The sequence below is a fragment of the Acomys russatus genome, chromosome 7 (assembly GCF_903995435.1).
Source record: "Acomys russatus chromosome 7, mAcoRus1.1, whole genome shotgun sequence".
Classification (NCBI taxonomy): domain Eukaryota; kingdom Metazoa; phylum Chordata; class Mammalia; order Rodentia; family Muridae; genus Acomys; species Acomys russatus.
Genome location: NC_067143.1, coordinates 14,406,262 through 14,429,565, shown reverse-complemented (window position 1 = coordinate 14,429,565; position 23,304 = coordinate 14,406,262). Strand labels below are relative to the sequence as shown.

At 42.1% G+C, this 23,304-nt stretch overlaps 1 protein-coding gene across 2 annotated transcripts in view; it reads right to left on the bottom strand.

The window, feature by feature from the left end:
- Oca2 (OCA2 melanosomal transmembrane protein) overlaps positions 1–23,304 on the bottom strand; it is a 274,814-nt gene that overhangs the window by 210,382 nt on the left and 41,128 nt on the right. For both annotated transcript variants that reach the window (XM_051148641.1, XM_051148640.1), the window contains one exon: positions 22,167–22,320. In XM_051148641.1, coding sequence (XP_051004598.1) covers positions 22,167–22,320 — 154 coding nt within the window. The remainder of the gene's footprint in view (positions 1–22,166; positions 22,321–23,304) is intronic.

Below are 23,304 nucleotides of genomic sequence, written 5' to 3'. Positions count from 1 at the left end.
GGCGGGGGAACAAAGTGTCCAGATGATGTAGTGAAGGGGAAGAAAAAGCTCTGCCCTAAAAGTTTAGGGTAGAGGGCAGGCAGGGCATGTTAACCACGTCCTGCAGCAGATAGGGAGCAGGAGTGCAGGGAGAGCCTGGAGCTGTTTGCCCCAGGTCTGGAGCACATCGGTTCAGCCTTTTGTAAATGGAGAAGGGGTGAAGTAATCAATGTCTTTGACTGCTTCCTACTGACAATGGGGTGGTGACAGGGGTTAAAAGGCTGAAATGTTGGCCAGGTTCTGGAAGCAGGCTGTTGTATTTGCTGTCCAAGGTCGGAGAACATCTGCAGCTAGGAGGAGCAACGCAGGTCCAGCTGACAAGATCTACGAGGTTGGACTGGAGCACCTGTGGGTAGCTGCTTTGATGATGTCCTGGGTATAGGAAGTCTGGCAGGATACAATAGGTGCTCTGTCGGGAACAACGGCCATTTAATGGCAGGGCATTCTGACTGCAGCCAAGTTACTGCAGTTCAAGCCAGCAGCAGTCTGCTGGTCTGCCTGGCAAGATGCAGGGCCAGGGATAGCTCTGTGCGGTGTGCTGTAAATGGCACCATCTGGGCCCCACCGGGTTGTAGGTAGCAGGAGAGGTGAGCAGCGGGAGAGAGTGGAGCAGCAGAGGGAAAGCAGCATATTAGAGAAAGGAATTTGTTGCGGACAGAAGACAATAGAACAGCCCTTCGGGTTTCGTATTCAGGAGTTTGGCACCAATTCAATGATTTAAAAATGAGACGCCAGGCAACAGATATTAGATGAAGAGGTTTTATTAAATGAGCATGGAGAAAGAAAAATCGGGAGGGGTACCCCAGAGAGAGATAGAGAGAGACACAGACAGAGACAGAGAGAGGAGGAGGGAGAGGTAAGAGATAGGTTATGAGAGGGAGAGGGGGGAGAGATGAGCATAGTTTTTAATTTTTAGTTTCCCCATAATCACTACTGGTAGACCATTTCTTACTTTTTTAAAGTATAAATACTAATTGTATGTGCCACGTGAAATAAGAGGCAAACACTGTGTGATGTTGCTTATACATAATATACACATTTATTAACTGTCTTGTGATGCTCCCTTTCCCATGTGCTCTGAGGTGTTCATGTCACCCTATCTGTCATATCTGTCTCCTAGATAAATGTGTCTAATCCTCAAGCACTTAGCATTTCTTTTTTTTTATTAATTTATTCTTGTTACATCTCAATGTTTATCCCATCCCTTGTATCCTCCCATTCCTCCCCCCCCCCATTTTCCCATTATTCCCCTCCCCTATGACTGTTCCTGAGGGGGATTACGTCCCCCTATATATTCTCATAGGGTATCTTGGCTACTTGCTGTCCTTCCTCTGAGTGCCACCAGGTCTCCCCCTCCAGGGGACATGGTCAAATGTGACACTTAGCATTTCTTAATTTTCCAAATACTTCAAAGCCAGCAATGGTGATGTATGACTTTAACCCCACCTCTTGGGAAGCACACACAGGCAGATCTCTGAGTTCAAAGCCTGCCTGGTTCATAAGAGCCAGAACATGGAAATAGCCTAAGTGTCCCTCAGTAGAAGAATAGATAAAGAAACTGTGGTACATATACACTATGGAATACTACTCAGCTATAAAAAACAAGGAATTCCTGAAATTTGTGGACAAATGGATTGAGCTAGAAATGATCATAATGAGTGAGTTAGCCCAGAAGCAGAAAGACTCAAAGGGTATATACTCACTTATATCTGCATACTAGCCCAAGGGGCATGTCCCATGAAAGCCTTCACTTACCAGGAAACTGGGACAGAGGGGAGGACATCCTATAGGGACTCTAGATGAGAGAAGCATGGGAGAATAGCAAAGTAGAAGGATCCAGAGGGTCCTAGAAACCTACAAGTAGAACATTATGATAGGCAGGGGTCCCACTCAAACTATGGCACCAGCCAAGGACAATACAGGCGGTAAACTTTAAACCCCTACCCAGATCTAGCCAATGGACAGGACATTCTCCACAGTTGAGTGGAGAGTGGGGTCTGACTTTCACATGAGCTCTGGTGCCTTATATTTGACCATGTCCCCTGGATGGGGAGACCTGGTGGCACTCAGAGGAAGGATAGCAGGTTACCAAGAAGAGACTTGATATCCTATAAGCATATACAGGGGGAGGTAATCCCCCTCAGGAACAGTCATAGGGGAGGGGAATAAGGGGAAAATGGGAGGGAGGGAAGAATGGGAGGATACAAGGGATGGGATAACCATTGAGATGTAACAAGAATAAATTAATAAAAAAAATTTTTTAAAAGAAAAAGAAAAAGAATTGCAATAAAGTTATTTTTTTTAAAGCTAAAAAAAAAAAAAAAAAAAAATAGCAAGTTCCAAGGCAGCTATGGCTAGATAGTGAGACTCCGTCTCAAAGAAGAAAGAGAACATACCCCAAATCCTTCCCTCTGCTCTTAAAAATGCATAGCATGTTTTCACCGTCCCCCATCACCCACTGTGCACTGTGCACCTGAACTATTTTTCCAATCAACATTCTCTCATCCTCCCCTCTTCTTTTCTTTCCCCAGATTCTGGTAACCACTGTACAACACAGAATATCTGTGATGTCAGCTTTTTATGTCCTTCACGTGAGGGAAATCCCTGAAGAACAAACATGTCTTTCTGTGTCTTGCTTCTTTAACTTTACATAATGATCTCTCCAGTTCCACCCACATGGTTGCAAAGGACAGAACTCCATTCAACTTATGGCTGAATAGTGTTCCACTGTATCTGTGCTCCACAGGCTTTTGCCCACTTATAACTAGTGGACACTTAACAATGTTTCCATTTCTTAGCCACGATGCTGAAGAAAGCACTAGAGTGCAGATGGCTCTGGTTCTGTGTTCAAAAAGCATTGAACAGAATTATCCCAATTGATGAAAAGTGCTGCTTAATGCTCTTGTCATTGAAAGCCAGTGGGAGCTTCATAAGAGATATGGATTTAAACATTATATATAATTTCACAGAGTCTTCACACCAACACACTTTACTCACAAGTTTCAGACCACTTTAGAGGACAGCTTTCGGGAGCTACAATTTCCCGCTGTATTTTTCTGTATGTATTATACAGTACAGAAACCCAAAATGCCCCTCAAAATCAATAATAAAATGCCAATATTGTCAATCAGCTCCAAGATTTGACCCTCACAGGATGCAAGATAATGCAGGCGAAGTTCTTTTGGTTGTTTTTAGTTATAGTTATTCTAGGGACTGTATGTCAATCACGGGGCCAATCTTGGGAGCCTCTGCTAGAGTGAGAGCTCCCTTCCCCCGACTTGTCCTGGAACAGACTTCAAAGGTGGTAAGTGAATTCTTTAATTGCACAAGCTGTAGTCTAGGTCCCTGCTCCTTAAACTCTGAATCACAGGCCCACGTGGAGTTGTGTAATAGAACATGGCCAACCACAGAAGACGGTTTCTGAAAATCAACATCTAATGAATATGAGGTGTTTCTGTCATTGCTAGTCAGTGTTGTAGGAAGTGTTGTCACACAGTGCCTGCCTGAAACAGCTCAGCCCAGCCTTGCTACTACTGCAGGCTTTGGACTGCAGAGCTTTAACTGCATATACATGTTTGATGCTTGCAGAAACAATTCCTGAACTACAGGATACAAAGGCTTTGTTTTACTGCTGTCACTCCTCAGCATGTAAGTATTGAGTTAGAAGAATCTTTGGAGTAGATTATGTTACTGTACAGGCTGTCCTGTCTTCAGGGTCCTAACAAGGTCTTATGTCATCACCTGCCGCTACCAGCAGGTACACCAGGTGTCCCAGGTGTGTGCAGGAATAAAAGGACCACTATCCACCCCTAGCTCGCTCACTCACTCGCTCTCTTTCTCTCTCCCTTTCCCTCCCTCCCTCTCTCTCTCTCTCTCTCTCTCTGTCTCTCTCTCTCTCTCTCTCTTCCCCCATCCTCTCTCTCTCTTTCTCTCTCCCTTTCTCCTTCTCTCCCTCTGTGCCCCGTCTCTCGCTCTGCCTTCATGGCTCACTCCCCTCCTTCCCCCCTCAATAAACCTCCTTTATACCAATTCTGTTATGTGGCACGTATTCTTCAGTGGGGTGACACCTTGGCATGGCCCACCATGGTGTCCCTACTGCTTCATTAAATAACATATGATGTTAGAATGTTTTATCTTAAAAATTATTCAAGTTGTTGAGCTAGTTTTTTTTTAAGTTAAATAAATTTTGACTTGAGATTAGGACACAATTTCTTGTAATGTCTGAAATGGCCCTAAATTTACTTCTACCATCGTAGAAGTACTGTACATTTTTGTGAAGCACTGGTCTCAACAGTGACCATTATGAAACCAAAGTATGGACAAATTCTGAAAAGCATTGTGGGTACTCCGTATCCTATAGTTTCAAATTGTTTCAAGATTAAATTTTTATATAAAAATAAACAAGTACAACTATCTTGTCAGTGCAGACGTTTTCTAATACCTTTAAAATTATATAAAAATGTTTTGAAGTAGATTTGTTTATGATTCATTATTATAAATGTTTGACTTGCATACCTACTTATGCACCTATATTCATAGAGTTCTATAAAAATTCCTTTGGTGATAGCAGACTGTAGGTGGGGAAAAGTTTAAGAATCTCAGATATAAGCAACAATTTAAAGGTCATTGTTATATAATCTGGTATATAAATAGATGCTGCCTGCTGGCTACTGTAACAACATATGATTACAGTAGCACAAAAATAAATAGCAGGGAAGACAAGAAGAGAAAAGTAAATATTATCAAATAGAGATCAAGTTGTTATTTCACTCACAGTAGTGCTCAGAACCTAAACTTCACCTTCACTTAGAGTAAGGTTTTTTTTTTCCTGGCCTCTGCCTCACCCTATCTTCAGACATGAATAATCACCCAGACTAAGGAATAATCACCCAGACTGAGGGATCTTCTGTGATCTCTGGCCTTGGAACTGCTTTGTGGAGCTGCAGCAACCTTTGGATATGGATGTGTCAGGTCTTATGGCAAATAGATTGAGCATGATGTGTGTCCCACCGTTACTCAACCTTTTACCTTGTTGGCAGCTTTAACCTAAGGCAGGGCTCCATGGTGCAGGAGCCACCAGTGGTGCGAGAGAATCGCAGAGTGTCTCTCCCATATTCAAGTGTGTGTTCCCTCTGCTAGAGACACATGCTCTGAGGTGTTCCTGAAACCCCAGCTGCTAAAATGGCCTTTCAAGGTCCATCAGTAAGTGGGTATGGTGCTCACACTTGTAATATCAGCCTTTGGATGCCTAAGGATGGAGGTTCACAATGAGTTTCTGGCACCCTGAGCTACACAGTGAGTTCCAGACATCACGGTCTACACAATGAGTTCCAAACATCCTAGTCTACACAGTGAATTCCAGGCAGCTTATTCTACTTAACGACTTTCAGCATCCTGGGCTACACAACAAAATATTGTCTCATTCCCTCTCTTCTAAAAGATGGGAGGAATGGGTGAATAAGTGGAAAGCGGCATGTCCATATCGTTAAATAAATCACAGGACTCCTTCAGCTGGAACACTGGGGTAAGATAAAAGCATTAGTTAAGATTAGTAAATACTACTAAGTGTTAAATTCTGTTAAGACTGTTACTTTGCATTACTCGTTAGTTAAGTCTTTACTGTAAACATCTTTTTAATATTGTATGTAAATGATTAGAATTGTCAAGAGTGGCCATTCTACAGGCCCTATCCTTGTGCCTGGCAGTCTCCAGTGGGAAGTTGTCAATCCAGCAGCCACTTTACTGGCAACTGGCCACAATGTGAGCGTGATAGCTCAACTTTTTTTATACACTCCATAAGCACCCTGAGCACAGCTTAGCAGTTTCAGGGGACCCCTTACCACCACAACTGAAAATACACTTATGTTGTAAACATTTCAGACAACCTGGCTCTACTAGAACTTGGGGTGTGGAGACAGGAGGATCAGGAGTTCAAGGTAATCTCCAGCTACAAAGTGAGTTAAAAGGCAGCCTAGACTACATGAACTTTTATCTCAAAAAGAAAGAAATGTGGATGAAGAGATGGCTCAAGAGTTAAGAGCACTGGCTGCTCTTTCAGAGGTCCTGAGTTCAATTCATAGCACCCACATGGTGACTCACAGCCATCAATAACTGTAGTCTCATAGGATCAGATGACCTCTTCTGGGGTGTAGATAGATGTACATGCAAACAAAACATCCATATACGTAAAACAAATAAATCGTTTTAAAAAATAAAGAGAGAAAGAGAGAGAGAGAGCACTCTAAGACCAGCCTTACTGAGTTCTAAATGATCCTATTTACCCTGCACTGAGATTGATGCACACACAGACATTCATTACATAACCATCTTCTGTGATTGGTGTAAACATTCATCACACCCCTTCTCTGGATGCTTCACTCAGTTGTCAAGGCAACCATAAGGCCCTCTTGCATTGTATACCTCTTAGTCCTGCAACACTAGACCAATTGAAAGCTTTCTCCTGATGGCCTTTTATAACGACTTTTGATCGTTATCATTAGTCGAGCCAGTTACACTAGAGACATGAAAAAGCAGCCGGAGATGGAACAGCAGCCATAAAGGTGGTGGCTCTGGTATAAGTGGCGACAATAGCAGCTGAAGTCCAGAGAGCAGCCTTGATGGAAACAAGGAAAAGAGGCACTGGGACTAAGAGGGCCTGATAGAGTTAGAGCAAGGGTAATAGCAGGAGGAGCACTGAACACCATAACACTAGCTATCCAAGACTCTAACACTGGTTGCTGTAGAACTGAGCGTCCCAGAATCCGAGTCTCGCTTGAAAACAATACTGGTTGCTTGCTGCTGTCTGCTGCTGACACAGGCTACAGTTGAAAGCTGAGGACTGCAACAGCTATGAAGTTCCAAGGATGCTAGGGATTAAAAGCTCAGTGTTAAATCTCCATTTATCTCTCAAAGAGCCATAAACCTCTTCTAAAGACTTCAGTTGTTGACCAATGCCTTTAGTTGTTGAGAGCCAAGCCAACCCAAAGCTTTCTCAGAGGCTTTGGACAAAAGGAGCCTAGTTCTATGTCCTTGCACAGGGGCAGACTTAGCAAGGTCCAGTCTGGAGATGGGGCCAGGACCTTAAAGATACTTAGGCTCCTGTGAATTTAGCTTCCCCCCTCCGAAAGAGACTAGAGCTGTCAGTCCCAAAGCCATGTGCTCAGTCTCTGACATCCTGGAGATACTGAGTATTCTTCTTAAGCAACATTGCTTGATGCAACTCATACTGACTTTATCCCATTTCCTAAAACTGTATATAAGATGCTGTGCTTCTTAATAAACTTACTTGGTATAAAACACACCTTATGCAAGACCTCCCAGTCTCAAACTTTCCTATCTTCTTATATACTCATTTCTAGTTCATTATTCCCCTTAGGACCTTGGAATAGGGATTTTTGGCTACTTTATTGGGTTCCTATATCTATTACTCTTCACCCCAAACCCTTACAACCTCCAATACTAAGTAGATGAGAAAGAAGGTTAGAGGGGAAAGGGGCAAATACCTCTTTAGACTACTTCCTGATGATTAGGTATCTCAAATTCCTTGGGGCAAGTCCAATCTTCACTGCCAGAATTCCAGCAAGCTAACAATAACAAAAGCAGCAGCAGCAACAGGGGCAACAGCAGAGGAAGCAGCAGCAGGGACCAGCAGCAGCAGGGGTAACAGCAAAGGGAGCAGCAGCCACCACAGGCCCTCTCTGGGCTCTCACATTTATACCATCACTAGAGTCCCCAGAATTCTAAATGCAGACTATCTGCACTTGGCAAAAACCACACCCCTGCTAAAGCACAAGACACATCACAGGTAGCAGCTGTGGACAATCTGAAGCAGCCCCATATTACACACCTGGGATTAAAACAAAAATATATTCATGTAACAGAACTGGGTTTTTAAAGGAACCAAAATTCTCACTCCAGGACCCTGTCATTAAGAACAACCCACTGGTCTAGGTCATTTAACCTTAGAGATTAGGGCTGTACGCCTAATCTATTAGGACAGCCCCTAAGTTTGAGTGCCCAAAAACCTATGAATGTCAGTACAGAAAGAATGTCTCTTCACCTACTGCAATGTGTACCATAAACAGTTGGTTGGTAATAACAGTGCTTTTCTGAGAGCTGCAGGCATCATGTTCAGTACCCAAGGAGATAATAAAAGCAGAGCCTGGAAAGCTACAACAAAGTCAATATTAAGCCATTGAGAGGCACTGGCTAATATGCTAAAACATAAAGTGGTCCAAAGTAGCATGCTACAGAGGTTTTTAAAAAATGAATAAAATATGTAACAACGAACTTAAGGCAGGACAGAAGACCTCAAATAGCTAATGGAAGACATAAGAAGGCAATAATATGGCTTCTACACTATAAAGACATTGGTAGGGAGTCACCTGCTACACAAAAGAGGGCAGATGTGCCTGAGGAGCTTGGAGAATTGGACCATAGCCATGGGTTCATGTAGGAACACAGCACTGTAAAGGACTGGAAAACAGTGCTGAAAACCTGGCCCTGGGAATAGTGGGGAGTGAGGGATTAGGGTGGTGTCTGGAATGTGGTATCCTGACTGATGGAGATCAGGAGCTGGAACATGGAGCCGTGAAGGACTGGGGTACTCAGTTCCAGAGCATGAGACTCTGGGTGATGCTGAGGGTTGCCTGCTGGGACATGGAGCTGTGAGGAATGAGTGTCAGCTGGAACTAGGGATTGGTGGTGGGCTCTGGAATATGTGACCGTGAGGCATTTGGGCACTTTCTGGAATACAGGGCTGTGTGGTATTCATGCAGGTTCTGAAACACAGGACTTTGGGGGGGCCTTAGGGGGGTTCTAGTCCATGGGGATATGAAGGATTGGGTAGATGCTAAAACACTGGCCTGTTAGGGATCAGGGTTGAGAGATGGAAAGTAAAATCTTAGAAATGCAACTGGAGGAAATAGCTCTTGAGGTGCTAAGTCCTATTACATATCAGAAAGGTCCGAGCTTAGCTACAGAGCTGAATCAGAGACTGCATAGCTTTAGAGAATTACAGTAGCTATCCCCTCCTCCACAAACCCACTCAGAACCTGTGGATACCACCAAAACCTGGCTTTTCGTGTGACTATATCGTTAAAACACACTAAGTTACACTGCATCATACACTAAGTTACATAGCATGGAACTAATCCAGCATAAAGTAGAAAATACAGAAGGCAGAACCCAAGAGGGCCTTGTCAAGCTCAAAAAGAACAGCCGCTTCCATGGGGCCGGAACATGGACAGCCTCACCTGTGCACTGAAAAGATGTGAGTCCTTTTCACTGGGCCACAAATGAGGGTGTCTGAAGGCAGGAGGTGGACAGCAATGGAGCCACATCCTAGTGTACAAGTTGAAAAGAGAGTAGAGTAGCTCACGGTGTATCCCATGAGCCATACACCTTCCCACTGAGCTGGCTCACCACTTGCAAAGTTCCCAGAAAACCTTCCTTACTAGGAGCCAGTGGAAGACAGGAATATGACAGAGCAGACCCAGCTGGCAAACAGAGCAGAAGTAAATCACATCAGCAAAAGCAGAGACAGCAGGGCACTGTTGCTGCCTTCTAGTCTTCTAGTTAGTCCTCCCCACTTCTAGTTGGTCCTCCCTACCCCTCACCCCCAAAGGCCAGCCTGGGCTGCATACTCATTGTACAGAAAATTAGGATACCCCACCATTACAGTTCATCTGCACCACACACACACACACACACACACACACACACACACACACACACACACACACACACACATGCATACATGCACAGACACCTTTCTCTTTCATAGTAAACTGAGAAGTGGCTGTATTTTGCTGACAGTGAGATCACAGTGAGATTACCGCAAGTCAGGATCTCAGAGTTTGTCCTAGTAAAAAAGAAACAGCTGAAAAATGGGCCTTGGTGTGCAATAATCCTGAGCGCTGAATATTGTATCTCATATGTAAAGCAGTACACTCTTCAAATTCAGACAGAGGTAAGCCACTTATACCATATATGAATATGGCACTTCATAGTTAGTGGATGCCTTTAAGCCCTTCCCTTTCCACACAGATGTGCACCAGTGATTCCACACCGGTCGCCAGCCAGTAACCACCACCCCGTGCCCTAGAGACAAGCTCTTGTGACCAAGGACAGAGAGACTATCCCATGTCTCATCATTCCATATGTATATCCCTGTCTTCACTGGTCCATTTATTAAAATAGCCCAAGGAAGATAGCCCAGTCACCTTAAGTTCCAAATGTATTTTTAAGGCAAACTGGTATCATAAGACTGTCACAAATCAGATCAAGATCCTAACAACAGGAAGGGCTGGGAGCCACACCCCGACCACCCTGTCCCCTCCCCACTTCTGAAGGCACTTCAGTGAGAGAACGTAGATAGCTGCATTGTTTCTATGTGCCTGGATGTCATTCGATGGCTGCTACATTTGGGAGAAAGGAGCTATGCCAGTCTTCGTACCCCACGTTGTAAGACTGAGCTACATGAAGCATTACCTCCACCAAAGGTGCATGGCTGCAGTATTCACTATGGTATGTGACCCTGAGAACTGTCTGCTTTAAGACCTTGGATAAGGAGATACAAAGACTGGATCTCAGTAGAGAAGGATGTGATAAATGTGTCCTTGCTGTGATGACAGCACCTGCCCCTACTTCTAGAAATGCTCAGTCCTCAAAGAAACAGACTCATGAACCTCAGGATATAGGCGAAAGGCTAGACTAATCATGAAGATTTAAGCCAGAAACAGGAACCAAAAGGGGACATGCAGACCACCTCAGACACACACAATATCATAAATTTACTCACATATCTTTTTTTATTTTCTTATTTTTATTTTTACTTAATTAATTTATTCAGATTACAACTCGATTGTTATCCCATCACTTGTATCCTCCCTTTCCTCCCTCCCTCCCTCTTTCACCCTATTCCCCTCCCCTAGGTCTTAACTGGCACGCACACACACACACACACACAAACCCCTACATGTCCACACCAACCCACATGCTCACAGATACACAATAGAGCCTCCTTACACTTCCATGTTCCTGCTCTCATACTGACTGCTTTTCTAATTACAAGGCTATCACTAGTGAGTCTGGTTCTCATATCACCCCTCCAAAGCTTTGCTCTGCACTGGCACATTCAAGGATGGGCTGAACCCACTCAAGCCATTTGTACATATCAGCTCACAAGGAGCTGATTTCATAATGGGATTTTTTTTTTTGCACAGAAGTATCATGCAGACATCTTGAGGGTGGACGTTCATTAGTCTGTCCATGCAAAGAACACCCATGCTAGGAGCTCTGGTTAGACATTGGGCTCTGGTAGATGTTTTTGTGCAGTTTGAGAAGCATAGACTCTAACGGCAGCCATTAAAGATGGAGCTCTCACTCTGCCATTACCAGCCTAAGAACTTTGTATGGGTGACATGACTTCTGTGTGCTATAATTGCTCATCTGTGGAAGTCATGGTGACAAGGTCCGGCCTCTCACAGAGTGTGAACGATGGTGCTCGCCTTTCTGCACCATTCCCTTTGCTGGCTATCCACATCATGCTCATTTTCTCTGAGTCATGGTGTAGTTGTTCCGGCACTGGTTTCCTTCAGGCCTCCATGCAACGCAAGCCAGCTCATTATCTTTCTGTTCAGGAACAAAGGCTGCACGCCTTGGGGATGTCCTACTACCATTAAGACGGAAGGGTCAGGCCAGGCGGTGGTGGCACACGCCTTTAGTCCCAGCACTCGGGAGGCAGAGGCAGGCAGATTGCTGTGAGTTCAAGGCCAGCCTGGTCTATAAAGAGAGTCTAGACCAGCCAAGGCTACAGAGAGAAGCCCTGTCTTGAGTCCCCCACCCTCGCAAAAGATGGAAGGGTTAACAACCTAAAACCCTAAGGTGGAAAGGACAGGAATGTTGATTACACTAATAACACCTGTGCGTGCAAATTCATCAGCTTGCCTGAAATTCTGAAATCTTTCTCAAAAAAAAAAAAAAGAAAAGAAAAAGAAAAAGAAAAGGAAAAAAAGGTCTTTGGAAATAGTTTAGTAAAGGAGAAAACTTGTTGGATGAAGCAACAGTAAAAGGAAGCTTGAAGACAAACAGAAATAAACTAGTCCTAGGGGAGCAGCAATTGGCCACAGGTGTAATTTGGGTTTCAGCTCTGCAAACCATTACAAAAAAGATGCCCTGCCTCACAGCTGCTGCAGGGACCAGCATGGTGCAGTGCACATTGCATTTTGAAATGTGGCCTCCTCCCTCTCTCCAAAGATGCTTCCCTCTGTGAAGCAGAGGCTCATGGGAAGGGAAAGGACTTCTCTCACAAGGAGCTGATTTCATAATGGGATTTTTAAATGTATTTTATTTTTTATTAAAATACAATTACGTGATTTCGCTCCTCCTTCAAACCTCTTCCATGTCCCCTACCCCAATGATCTCTCTGAAACTCATGGCCTCCTGTTTTAATCATTATTGCTACACACACACACACACACACACACACACAGGTCTTCTGAGTCTCTTTAGTATTGCTTGTGTCTATATGCTTTAGGGATGGCCGTTTGGTATTGAGTAAGAAGTTAAGACACTAATCACAGGGATAGACTTGTCCCTCTTTTCTCTGCAGTCATTAATCAGTTGCAGCTCTTCATGAAGGGCATGTTGAGAATCCCGCATCCACACTGTCTATCGACTGGTGGTGTCACCATTCAAGTCTTGTTTACACAGCCATGTTGTTGAACTGTCCTGGGTGTCCATACTCTGTCATACCTAGAGGGCAGCAAATTGTTCTGGATCTCTGGCGCTTATAACTTTCTACCCTTTACTCTGTGATTTTTCCCTGAGCCTTAGGTGTAGGAGTTGTGTGGTAGATGTATCACTTGGAGATGGGCACCCCATGTCAGTTTTATTCTGCATTTTGACCAGCTGTGGCTTTCTATCACGGTCTCCACATGTGACACAAAGAAGATTCTTTGATAGAGGATGAGAGCTACACTTATTTGTAGATATAAGGGTAAGTTTTAAAATGCACTTAGGATGTTTTAAGGAAGTGGTATTAGCATGTTCTTCTGTAAGGACCATGACCTGACTTGCCACAGGTAATGGCTACCTTTAAAGTATGAGGCATGATTCCCCTCCTATTAATCAGGCCAGGAGTGCAACTAGACAGGTGCAGGTGACTTCCAAGACTGTCAATGCCACTATTATACGTCTAAGAATATATTGCGTGCTGGTCATTACTGTGGTTCATAGGCATCATGGTGGGGCAGGGTTAATGATTACTTTGCTCCCTCGGCAGCTCACATAGCACCTTCCAGTACTATGAAAGCTGGCTGAGGAAGGAGGCTTTCAGCTCATATCCAGCTTGATTCCTCTGAGTTCTCAACTTCAGCTTTGGAGATGCAAGCAAAAGCAAATGCAGTAGTCTATATTGTTGCCCCTGCCCATGCCTGGTACTAGGGATTTCACAAGATAGTCAGTCTATGACTCTTAGGGAAAGCATTGTCACCTCAAGAAGCCTAACTGCACTATATATATACATACATACATACATATATATATATATATATATATATATATATATATATATATATATATATATATATGGTTATCTTAGTCAATATATTTTCTAGTTACACCCATTGACCAGCAAGTTTTATTATTTCATTTTTATTTACACCTAACGCATATTCCACTGTATATAAGTACAACGTTTTCATTACTCAGTCATCATTTGCAGAACACTCCGGTTGGTTCCACTTCCTGGCTACTATTATTAATAGGATGGCAATTTACAGAGCTAAGTAAGCATCTGTGGAGGAGCATATAACTGATTTGTGAATATGCCATGGCGTGGTATAACTGAGTCAAGTAATTGACTTATTTTTAGCTTTTTGAGAATTCTCCACACTGATTTCCATAGTGGCTACACCAGATAGCAGTCCCAGTGAGAGGATGAAGGCTTGCCTTTCTCCACATCCTCACTGACATTTACTATCAACTGTTTTCTTGATGTTAGCCCTTGTGACTAGGATAAGATGAAATTTCAAAGGAGTTTTAATTTTCATTTCCCTAATTGCTAAGGAGAATGAACACTTTTCAGGATGTTTCTCGGCCATTTTTGTTCCTTCTTTTGGGAAATATCTGTTCAGAGACATGGCCCACTTCTAATTGGAATGTTTGTTTTGTTGACTCCAGGTTTCTTGTTGCTGTTTGTTTTCTTTCAGGTTTACTGTTTGTTTTTTTGTTTGGTTGGTTTTATCTGTTTATATAGCCTAGAAGATATTAATCCTCTATCAAATATATAGCTGGCAAAGATTTTCTCTGGGATTCTTCTTCACTTGACTGATGGTTTCCTTTGTTGTACAAATTATTTTTGTTTTGTGAATTCCTGCTTGTCTATTGTTGGTCTTAATTTCTAGATAAATTGGGCCCCAGTCAGAAAGTCCTTTTCTATAGCCATATCTTGTAGGGTACTGCCTATGATTTTTTAATAGCAGTTTTGGGCTTGTGGGAGTCATCTTCAGGTCTTTGACCCATTTGGAGTTGATTTTTTTGCAGGGAGTGGACTTTCAGGCTTTCCAGTATTATGTATTAAAGATGCTATCTTTTAATAGCTGAGTAGTATTCCATAGTGTAAATATACCACAGTTTCTTTAACCATTCTTCAACTGAGGGACATCTAGGTTGTTTCCAGATTCTGGCTATGATGAATAAAGCTGCTATGAATATAGTTGAACAAATGTCCTTGTTGTATGGTGGAGCATCTTTCGGGTATATGCCAAGGACTGGTATAGCTAAGTCTTAAGGTAGCCCTATTTCCAATTTCCTGAGAAAGCACCAGATTGATTTCCAAAGTGGTTGTACACGTTTGCACTCCCACCAGCAATGAAGGCGTGTTCCCCTTTCTTCACATCCTTGCCAGCATGTGCTGTCACTTGAGTTTTTTATTTTTGCCATTCTGATAGGTGTAAGATAGAATGTCAGAGTCGTTTTGATTTGCATTTCTGTGATGACTAAGGATGTTGAACATCTTTAAGTGTTTCTCATCCATTCAATATTCCTCTGTTGAGAATTCTCTGCTTAGCTTGTTACCCCATTTCTTAATTGGGTTTTTGGGTTCATAGTGTTTAATTTCTTGAATTCTTTATATATTCTGAATATTATCCCTTTGTCAGATTTGCAGCAAAAGGATGGAACTAGAAATTATCATCCTGAGTGAGATAACCCAGACCCAGAATGACACACATGGTATATACTCCCTCATAATTGGAGACTATCCCAACATGGATGTCATCTGAGAGTCTTTACTCAGCAGGGAATCTGGACAGATGCTGGGACTTGCTATTGGACTCCAGGTGAGAGTGGTATGGAAGAATATGGAGACAGAAGGACCCAGAGGGTCCGGGAACCCCACAAGAAGACCATTAAGGCTGGCAGATCTGGACTCAGGGGGCCTTCACAAAAACTGCTGTACCAACCAAGGACAATGCATGCAGTAAACCTAGACCCCCTATTCAGATCTAGCCAATGGACAGCTCATTCTCCACGGTTGTGAGGAAAGTGAAGATTGCCTCTGACATGAACTCTGGTGCCCCTAATTGACCACTTCTCCTTGGTGGGAAGGCCTGATGGCACTCAGAGGAAGGGGAAACAATATGGTGGGGGAGGAGGTCCCCTTCTATCACAGGTCCAGGGGAGGGAAATAGGGTGAAAGAGGGAGGGATGGGGGCAATGAGAAGATACAAGTGAGGGTATAACAATCGGGATATAATCTGAATAAATTATTTTTTTCAGAAATATAAAAAAGCAAAAAAAGATGCTGTCTTTTATTCAGTATATGATTTTGTCACCTATGCTACGTGTTATATGGCTATAGTCATGTGTGCTCATATTTTGTTTTTCCATCTTGTTCCATTGATCTACATGTCTGTTTCCATGCCAGCACTATACTGTTTTTATACATTGAAATCTAGAATAGTAATCTCTCCAATAATGATCTTTTTGCTCATGATTTCTTTGGCTATCTATGGCATTTCATGATTCCACATGAATTTTTTATTGTTTTTTTCTATTTCTGTGAGTATTGTCATGGGAATTTTTAAATTGAGATTGCACTAAATATGTAAATTTCATTTGGTAGAATGGCCATTTTTCACATTAGTTCTACCTATCAATGTGCATGAGAGATCTTTCCAAATTCTACTAACTTTCTCAATCTCTGTCTTCAGGGATTTAAATTTTTCATTGCAGAGGTCTTAGGTTTATTCCTAGATATTTTATTTTCTTTGAAGCTACTGTAAAATGTAGTGTGCCCATGATCACTTCTCAGCAGGTCTGTTGTAATGAAAAGGAAGACTATTGATTTTGAATCCTATCACTTTGATAAAATTGTTCATCATTTCTAGAAGTTATTTGGTGACATTTTTGGAATCTCTTCTGTATATTATACCATATACAATTAGGAATAATTTAACTTCTTAACTACTTGTTTTCCTTTAATTTCCTTCTCTTGCCTTATTATTCCATATAGTGTTTCATGATTATATTGAAAAGTAGTAAAGATGGTGAATAGCCCTGTCTCATTCCTGATTTTCATGATGTTGCTTCAGGATTTTCTCCATTTAAGATTATGTTGGGTGTGAATTTGTCATATATGGTCTCTATTATGTTGAAGCATATTCTCTCTAGTTCTACTGTGTTTAAGACCTATATCATGAAGCCAAGTTGGGTTTTTTTCAAGGGCCTTTTCTGTTTCTATTGAGATGACTGTGTGATATTTGTCATTAAACCCATTTGTATGATGTATTACTTTTGTTGGCTTATGTGGGTTGAACCAGCCTTGTAACTCTAGGTTAAAACCAACTGATTGTAGGGGAAGACACCCCCCAGCCCAACCAGTCTTCTCGGTAGCCCTGGCTTGGTGGACATGAATTATTTTAGCCTGTGCATGTCATGGAAAGTTTTTATTTATCCTTAAACTATGGCAAATAGTTTTGCTACCTATAGCAGTGTAGGCTGGCGTGCATGGTCTTTTAGAACTTGGAGTGTATGGTCCTGACTCTTCTAGCTTTAATATTTCAATTGAGGAAAAGAGGTTGTTGTTTTAATGGGTTTGCCTTGTTTCTGACTTTTGAGTTTTTTTCTATTGCAGCTTTCAATAGTCTTGCTTCATTCTGTGTATTCAGTGTTTTCACTAGGATATACCATGAAGAGTTTCTTTTTGATCTTGTCTATCTAGTGTTCTGTGTGCTCCTTGTATCTGTACGTGTATTGCTTTCCTTAGTTTGAGAAAGTTTTCTTCTATGATCATTGATGTGGAGTTTTTTTTTCCTTCATTCATACCCATAATTTGAAGACTTGCTCTTTTCACAGTGTCCCATAGTTCCTGCACTTCACTTTCATGTGCCTTTTGTAATTTCTTCACATTTTTTGCTTGAGTGGCCTAATTCCTCTACTTTATCTTTGAGTCCTGATAATCTGTCTTCTACTCAATCCATTCTCCTTATAAGGCTTGCCCTGAGTTTTCTAATTGAGTTGTTAAGCTTTTCAATCCCATCTTCATTTCATATTGAATTTTCTTCAATATTCTTATACTCTTACTGAATTCAGTGTTCAAATCCTGGATTGTTTTGTCACTTCCTTCAACCTACATTTGTGTTTTGTGGTCATCACTTGGGCACTTATTCTCTTTAAGATTGATGAGCTGTTTCTTTGTGTCATCTTTAAACTTCTTAATTCTTTGATTGTGTTTGTGATTGTTCTTTTATGTTCCTAGTCTTGATATCTCATCTAGGTAATTCTCACAGAAGAACACTTCTCCAGGACTGATAGATTTTGCAGGGATGTGCTTACTATCTTAACCTTTCATGATGCTTGTGGTTTTGTAATGAGACCTGAGCATTTGCACTTCTTTCCTTGCTTGTAAGTCTGATGTGAACACAAAAGGCTGGAGCTAAGTAGATTGCACACAGCCAAACCTAGAGTCTTGGTAGGGCCTAAGACTCCATGTCTGAGTCAGGGCCCTGGATGTGAGCCCAGGGTAGCTGTGGGGACTGAGGAAGTTGAAGGCAGAGAAGGGTCTGGTGGACTCACCAATTGGGCTGGTACACAGGATTTGTGGACAGGGACAGGCCTGAAGATTGGGTATGGTGAGCTGCAATAAAGCCAAGAGGACACATGGATTGGGGTGGTTTACAGGATTTCACTCCTGGGTCAAGCCTTAGGTTGAGAACAACATAGGCAGGGCTCCCCAGAGTAGGCCAGGGCACTTGATATGGGACCTGGGCTAAGTCTGAGGACTGTAGAGGATGCAGGTGGAGTAGGTCACGGGGACAGACATAGCAAGCTGGGCTGAAGTACAGTTCTGCAGGCCAGGCTGTGGCTGGAGATTGGGTGCACAGATGGAATGCAATTAGGAAGACACCAGGCACTGGGCTGGTACATAAGGCCATAACTAGCTTTTAAACCAAATGCTATATAAATGCATAAGCCAAATACAAAAAGACCCAAGCAGTGAAACCTGGCCTCACACCAAGGCTGCACAACTCTGCCTCTGTTTGATAAGGGGGTAAAGGAAAGGGCTTTTGTGTTCCCAGAAGAAAGGAATCCAAGGTGGGTGTCTGGGAAACATATTATCTCCTTTATGCTGTGAACTCCTTTTCATTAAGACTGTTTAAGACTTTTTTTAACGTGATTTTATTCAGTCTGAAAACCTCAGCTGTGGTAGAATTTTTAGTATGCTGCGCTGGGAAATTCTCCAAGGCCAAGGCCCAGTTATAGATCAAAGTACGAGAGTTAGAACGATTGCTCCAACTTGTACTTCCATGCTCTCAGCGAGGACAACTTTACAAGAATAAGACATATAATACTGAGGAAGTGCCAATAAGCTCTACGTCCACTATAGGAGCAGAGCTACAAATAATCCAAGGGGTGTCCTTCAGTGGTTTCATCATCCAGATTTTAAAGACAGATGGAAATTCTGGCTGAGCCTTTGTCTCCTACTAAATTACATATGGGTCAGTGGCGCGCACGCACACACACACACACACACACACACACAGACACACACACACAATGGTGTGTGCAGTGTTCAGGGGTCAGACTAACTCATCTTAGACCTCACTCCCTGTCTCGAACAGTTGTAGACATTCTAGGATCATTTGAGTATATGAGCTAGCTTCATGCCAAGTTCTATTCAAGGCACTGGCCTCGACACGGCCATGAGAAGGGAATGTCCCAGAAAGAACAGCCTAGGCAAGACAAGGAAATGGATCACAGCTACAGATAGCAGTGACATTAGTCCAGGAAGCAGTGGCAAGAATGTATAAAGAGAATGAGAGAGTTGGTTCACCCCAGGACTTGCTTCCTCAGGCCAGTGGGATCAGGTAACAGCAATGTAGTCTGAGGGCACCTATCTACAGATCCCGGAGACCTCTAGTTCTGGGGGAAAAAACTTTGACCCAGGCTTAGGGAATGTTCTGAGTTTTCATACACTAAGTCCTAGAGGAACCAAAGAAAACTACAGTGTTGACCTCACTTCCAGAGACACACCCTCTGCCCATAGGAACTCTCGCCAGTGGAGGAACTCTACAGAATTCTGGAAGCACAAAAGTTACAGAACCACAAACCAAAACATAGCTGCTCCAACACTTCTACAAATTTATTTTCCTTATTTACCTAGGAACAAACAAACCAAGGGACAGGTTTGGATTTCACAAGTTACTACATATATAAATTTTAATTGTAACTTATACTTGTATCATAAAATTGGAAATTTCATATTTCATTCAGTCTACAAAATATAAATCAAGTCAGATTTTTAAAAGAAAACTTGAAACATTAAAAAATAATAATAAATTTACACTGACTATAGTGTAAGTTCTCAGACCATAGAGGAACCAAACTTTAATTATTATATAACTGAAAGACAACAGGAAAAAGTGCTGAAGTTTACAAATTAAACAGTATATTTCGAAGCTAGGCATGGTATCTTAATGGGGCAGAGACCAGGAGGTCACTTGAGCCCAAGAGTTTGAAGCCAGCCTGACCAATATATCAATACTCTGTCCCCCCAAAAATAACAACAAAATAATAACAGAATAAATATGTTGAAAAATGTTTAAAGAGAAAAACTAAATGAAAGTGAAATGCAAAGATCAAACTCTGTAAGATGGAGCTAAAGAAATGCTAACAAAAAAGGAGTCACGGTCACTTAGAAAAACAGTTCTTACCAAGATATAAGTATGCCCCCAAGCATGCCCTCACATAAATCAGTGTAGTGCAGTGGTTAGCTACTTCAAACAAATCAAGTGATCACAGGGACTGATGCTGAAAAGCACACACAAAGCCCAACACTTAGTCCTGGAAGGAATTCTCAGGACAACTGGAAAAGAAAGGGATTTCCCCAGTCTTGTCAGAGCATCTATAGGACGACAGGTGGCGTCCTACTGATGATGAAGCCTGGGGTCCTCCCTGTGTGATCAGAGAGCACAGCACAGGTGCCCACTCTAACTGTCTTTTTCTGGCTACTGTAAAGAGGAAAGAAAGAAAGAAAGAAAGAAAGAAAGAAAGAAAGAAAGAAAGAAAGAAGAAGAAAGAAAAAAAAAAGAAAGAAAAAAGATGAAATTAAGTGGATTCAGATTGGAAAGGAAAAAATAAAGCCACCCCACTATACATGCTATGGTGGTCTATCTTTAAAATCCCAAGAGCCTTATTTAAAAAAATAATAATCCCATAAGATCAGGAAAATGACAGTATACAAAACTAACCCAGAAAGTCATCTACATGCGCTTACAGTGAACATCTAGATAACATAAAATGTAGTGCTGTTTATAATTGCTCCAAAGAAAAGGAAGATTTCTTAGATATAGCAAAACTCACAATGATTTTTTTAAAAATCCAAAATAAATCAAGATATGTACCACGTTTATAGATTATAAGACCGTTTAAAATGTATACACAAGAATGGCCACTGTACCAAACTGTTTGGGGAAATGTAGCAAATGAGAGACGGTCCCTCCAGTGTAAAGGCAGGACACACCTGCCCTGGTCAAGACAGTGTGGGAAGGAGATGAATTGGCATTCAACAACAGTGTGCCAAGACAGGAAACCCAGAATTATGTCCCACAAAAACTCCAATTGCTTTTTTTTTTTAGATTTATTTACTTTATGTACGTTGTAGTTTTACTTGCATGTATATCTGTGCACCGTGTGCATGCCTGGTGCCCAGGGAAGCAAAAAGAATAGATCATGTCTCTTGGAACTGGAGTTATCAATAGTTCTGAGCCTCCATGTGAATTTTGAGAATTGAGCCCAAGTCCTTTGTAACAGCAACAAGTACTCTTAAACATTGAGCCATCTCATTGGTCCCTGCAGTCACTTAACATCTTATACAGGAACAAAAGCTATTCAGAAGAAGAGAGAACATTTTCTCAATAAACGGTGCTGGAGTAACTGGACATCCATGGATCTGAAAATGAACCTTCCTCTACAACTCACACAGACACAAGAACCAGCTCAAAGTTAAAACTTTAAACATTTTAGGGAACTACAGCTGAGCAATAAGCTCTTAGACTTCCCTTCATGACTTAAAATCATGATCTATAAGATGCACAAACTTTACAAGCCACACTAAAAGAAAATATTAGCAAAAGGCATATTTATATCCCAAATATATAAGTACTCTAAACTCCACATTAAAATTTCAATTGCAAAATACATAAATGACAACTTACAGACATCTCACTGTGCTTTTCTGTTCCCCTCATGCTGCCTCTTGTTTTGTCGGTGCCCATGACTCGGCAATTATTTGGAGGCACTTGCTTTTCCTCTCTAGAATGAGGAACATTCTAACCCCTTAGGAATTACATCTTTCCAATTTGACGAATTAATACTGAGTCTATTGGACAGGCATGGTAGTGCACACCTTTAACCCCAGCAGTTGGGAGGCAGGGGCAGGCAGATCTCTGTGAGTTTGAGGCCAACCTGATTTACAAAGCATGTCCAGGACAGCCAGGATTATAAAAGAAACCCTGTCTTGGGGGAAAACAAAAACAAAAAAACAAACAAAAAACTGAGTCTATCAAAGCATCCAAACACTGGTAGAGCAGTAGACCATAGGAAGCAGACATGGTAGTTACCTCAAATACGATCAGAGTATAAACCCCTGTGAGGATGGCCACTGCAATCGTCACTTGTGCTTCCACACTTGCCCCAATGAACTGATGGGCCAACAAGAGAGGAACAAGGTGAGTCTGCTGGAGGGAGGCCTGGATGCTGATGGAGACAGCCTCCCTGTAAAATAAATCCAAAAGCTTGAGGTTGGTCAGGGACACAAAGTGAATAATTAGTATTCTTTGCTATCCTTTCTAGCAAGTCAGCGTGGCCAGAGACATCCCAAGGCATTCCACAGTGATTCAGCCCAGTGCGTAACATCACAGACAGAAAGGCCCTGGGTGCAGGCCTGGGACACAGTGCACAGTCTTTCTGGGCCACTCAACAAGAGCTCTTCAGCCTTTTTGCAGGCGCCCTGCCAACAATTAGCCTCAACAGTGGAACAAGTTTAGCTGTTCTTCATCCTCATCAACGCAGCGGAGCTCTTCACATGCTAATACAGAGCGTGATCCGTCACTTAAACTTTGGTCCTCAATAGTGTTAAAAGAGCATCTAAACTTGGAAGCCTGAGCACACAGTCAAGTGTGCATGCAGAAACAGAAGAGTTTTTCTAAAAGTCGCTCATAGATAACCTTGGTGAGCCTAGTTAGTGTCGGTTCCCAACTGAGGTTCATACGCTGAGCTCCTAACTCTGTGTACCTCAGAATGTGATTATAGAAGTCATAATGATGAAATGAAATCATGTGCGTAGGCCTAATTCAGTAGGATTTATGTCCTTCAGAAGAGACTAGGACACAGACATACAGGAAAGACAGAACAAGATAACATCTGTGATCCAAGAAGCTAAGCCTGTCAACAGCTAGATGTCAGATTCCCAGTCTCTTAAGTTCTAAATGTATGATGCTTCAGCCCTCAAGGGTATGCACCTGAACTTACTGATAGAAACCAAGGATGGTTGAAGATAAAATGCTTTCAGTTAGACAGAAAGCAAAAAAAAACCTAATGTTCCCCACCGTGTATTAGAGACTGTATCCAGGACCCCCAAAGATACCAACACCAGGGTACTCAAGTCTCTTATATAAAAACTATCATAGTATCTGTATAATATTAATAAAATTTGACAGTGACTGAGACATGCCTTTGCTTTAAAGTGGGTACTGAAGT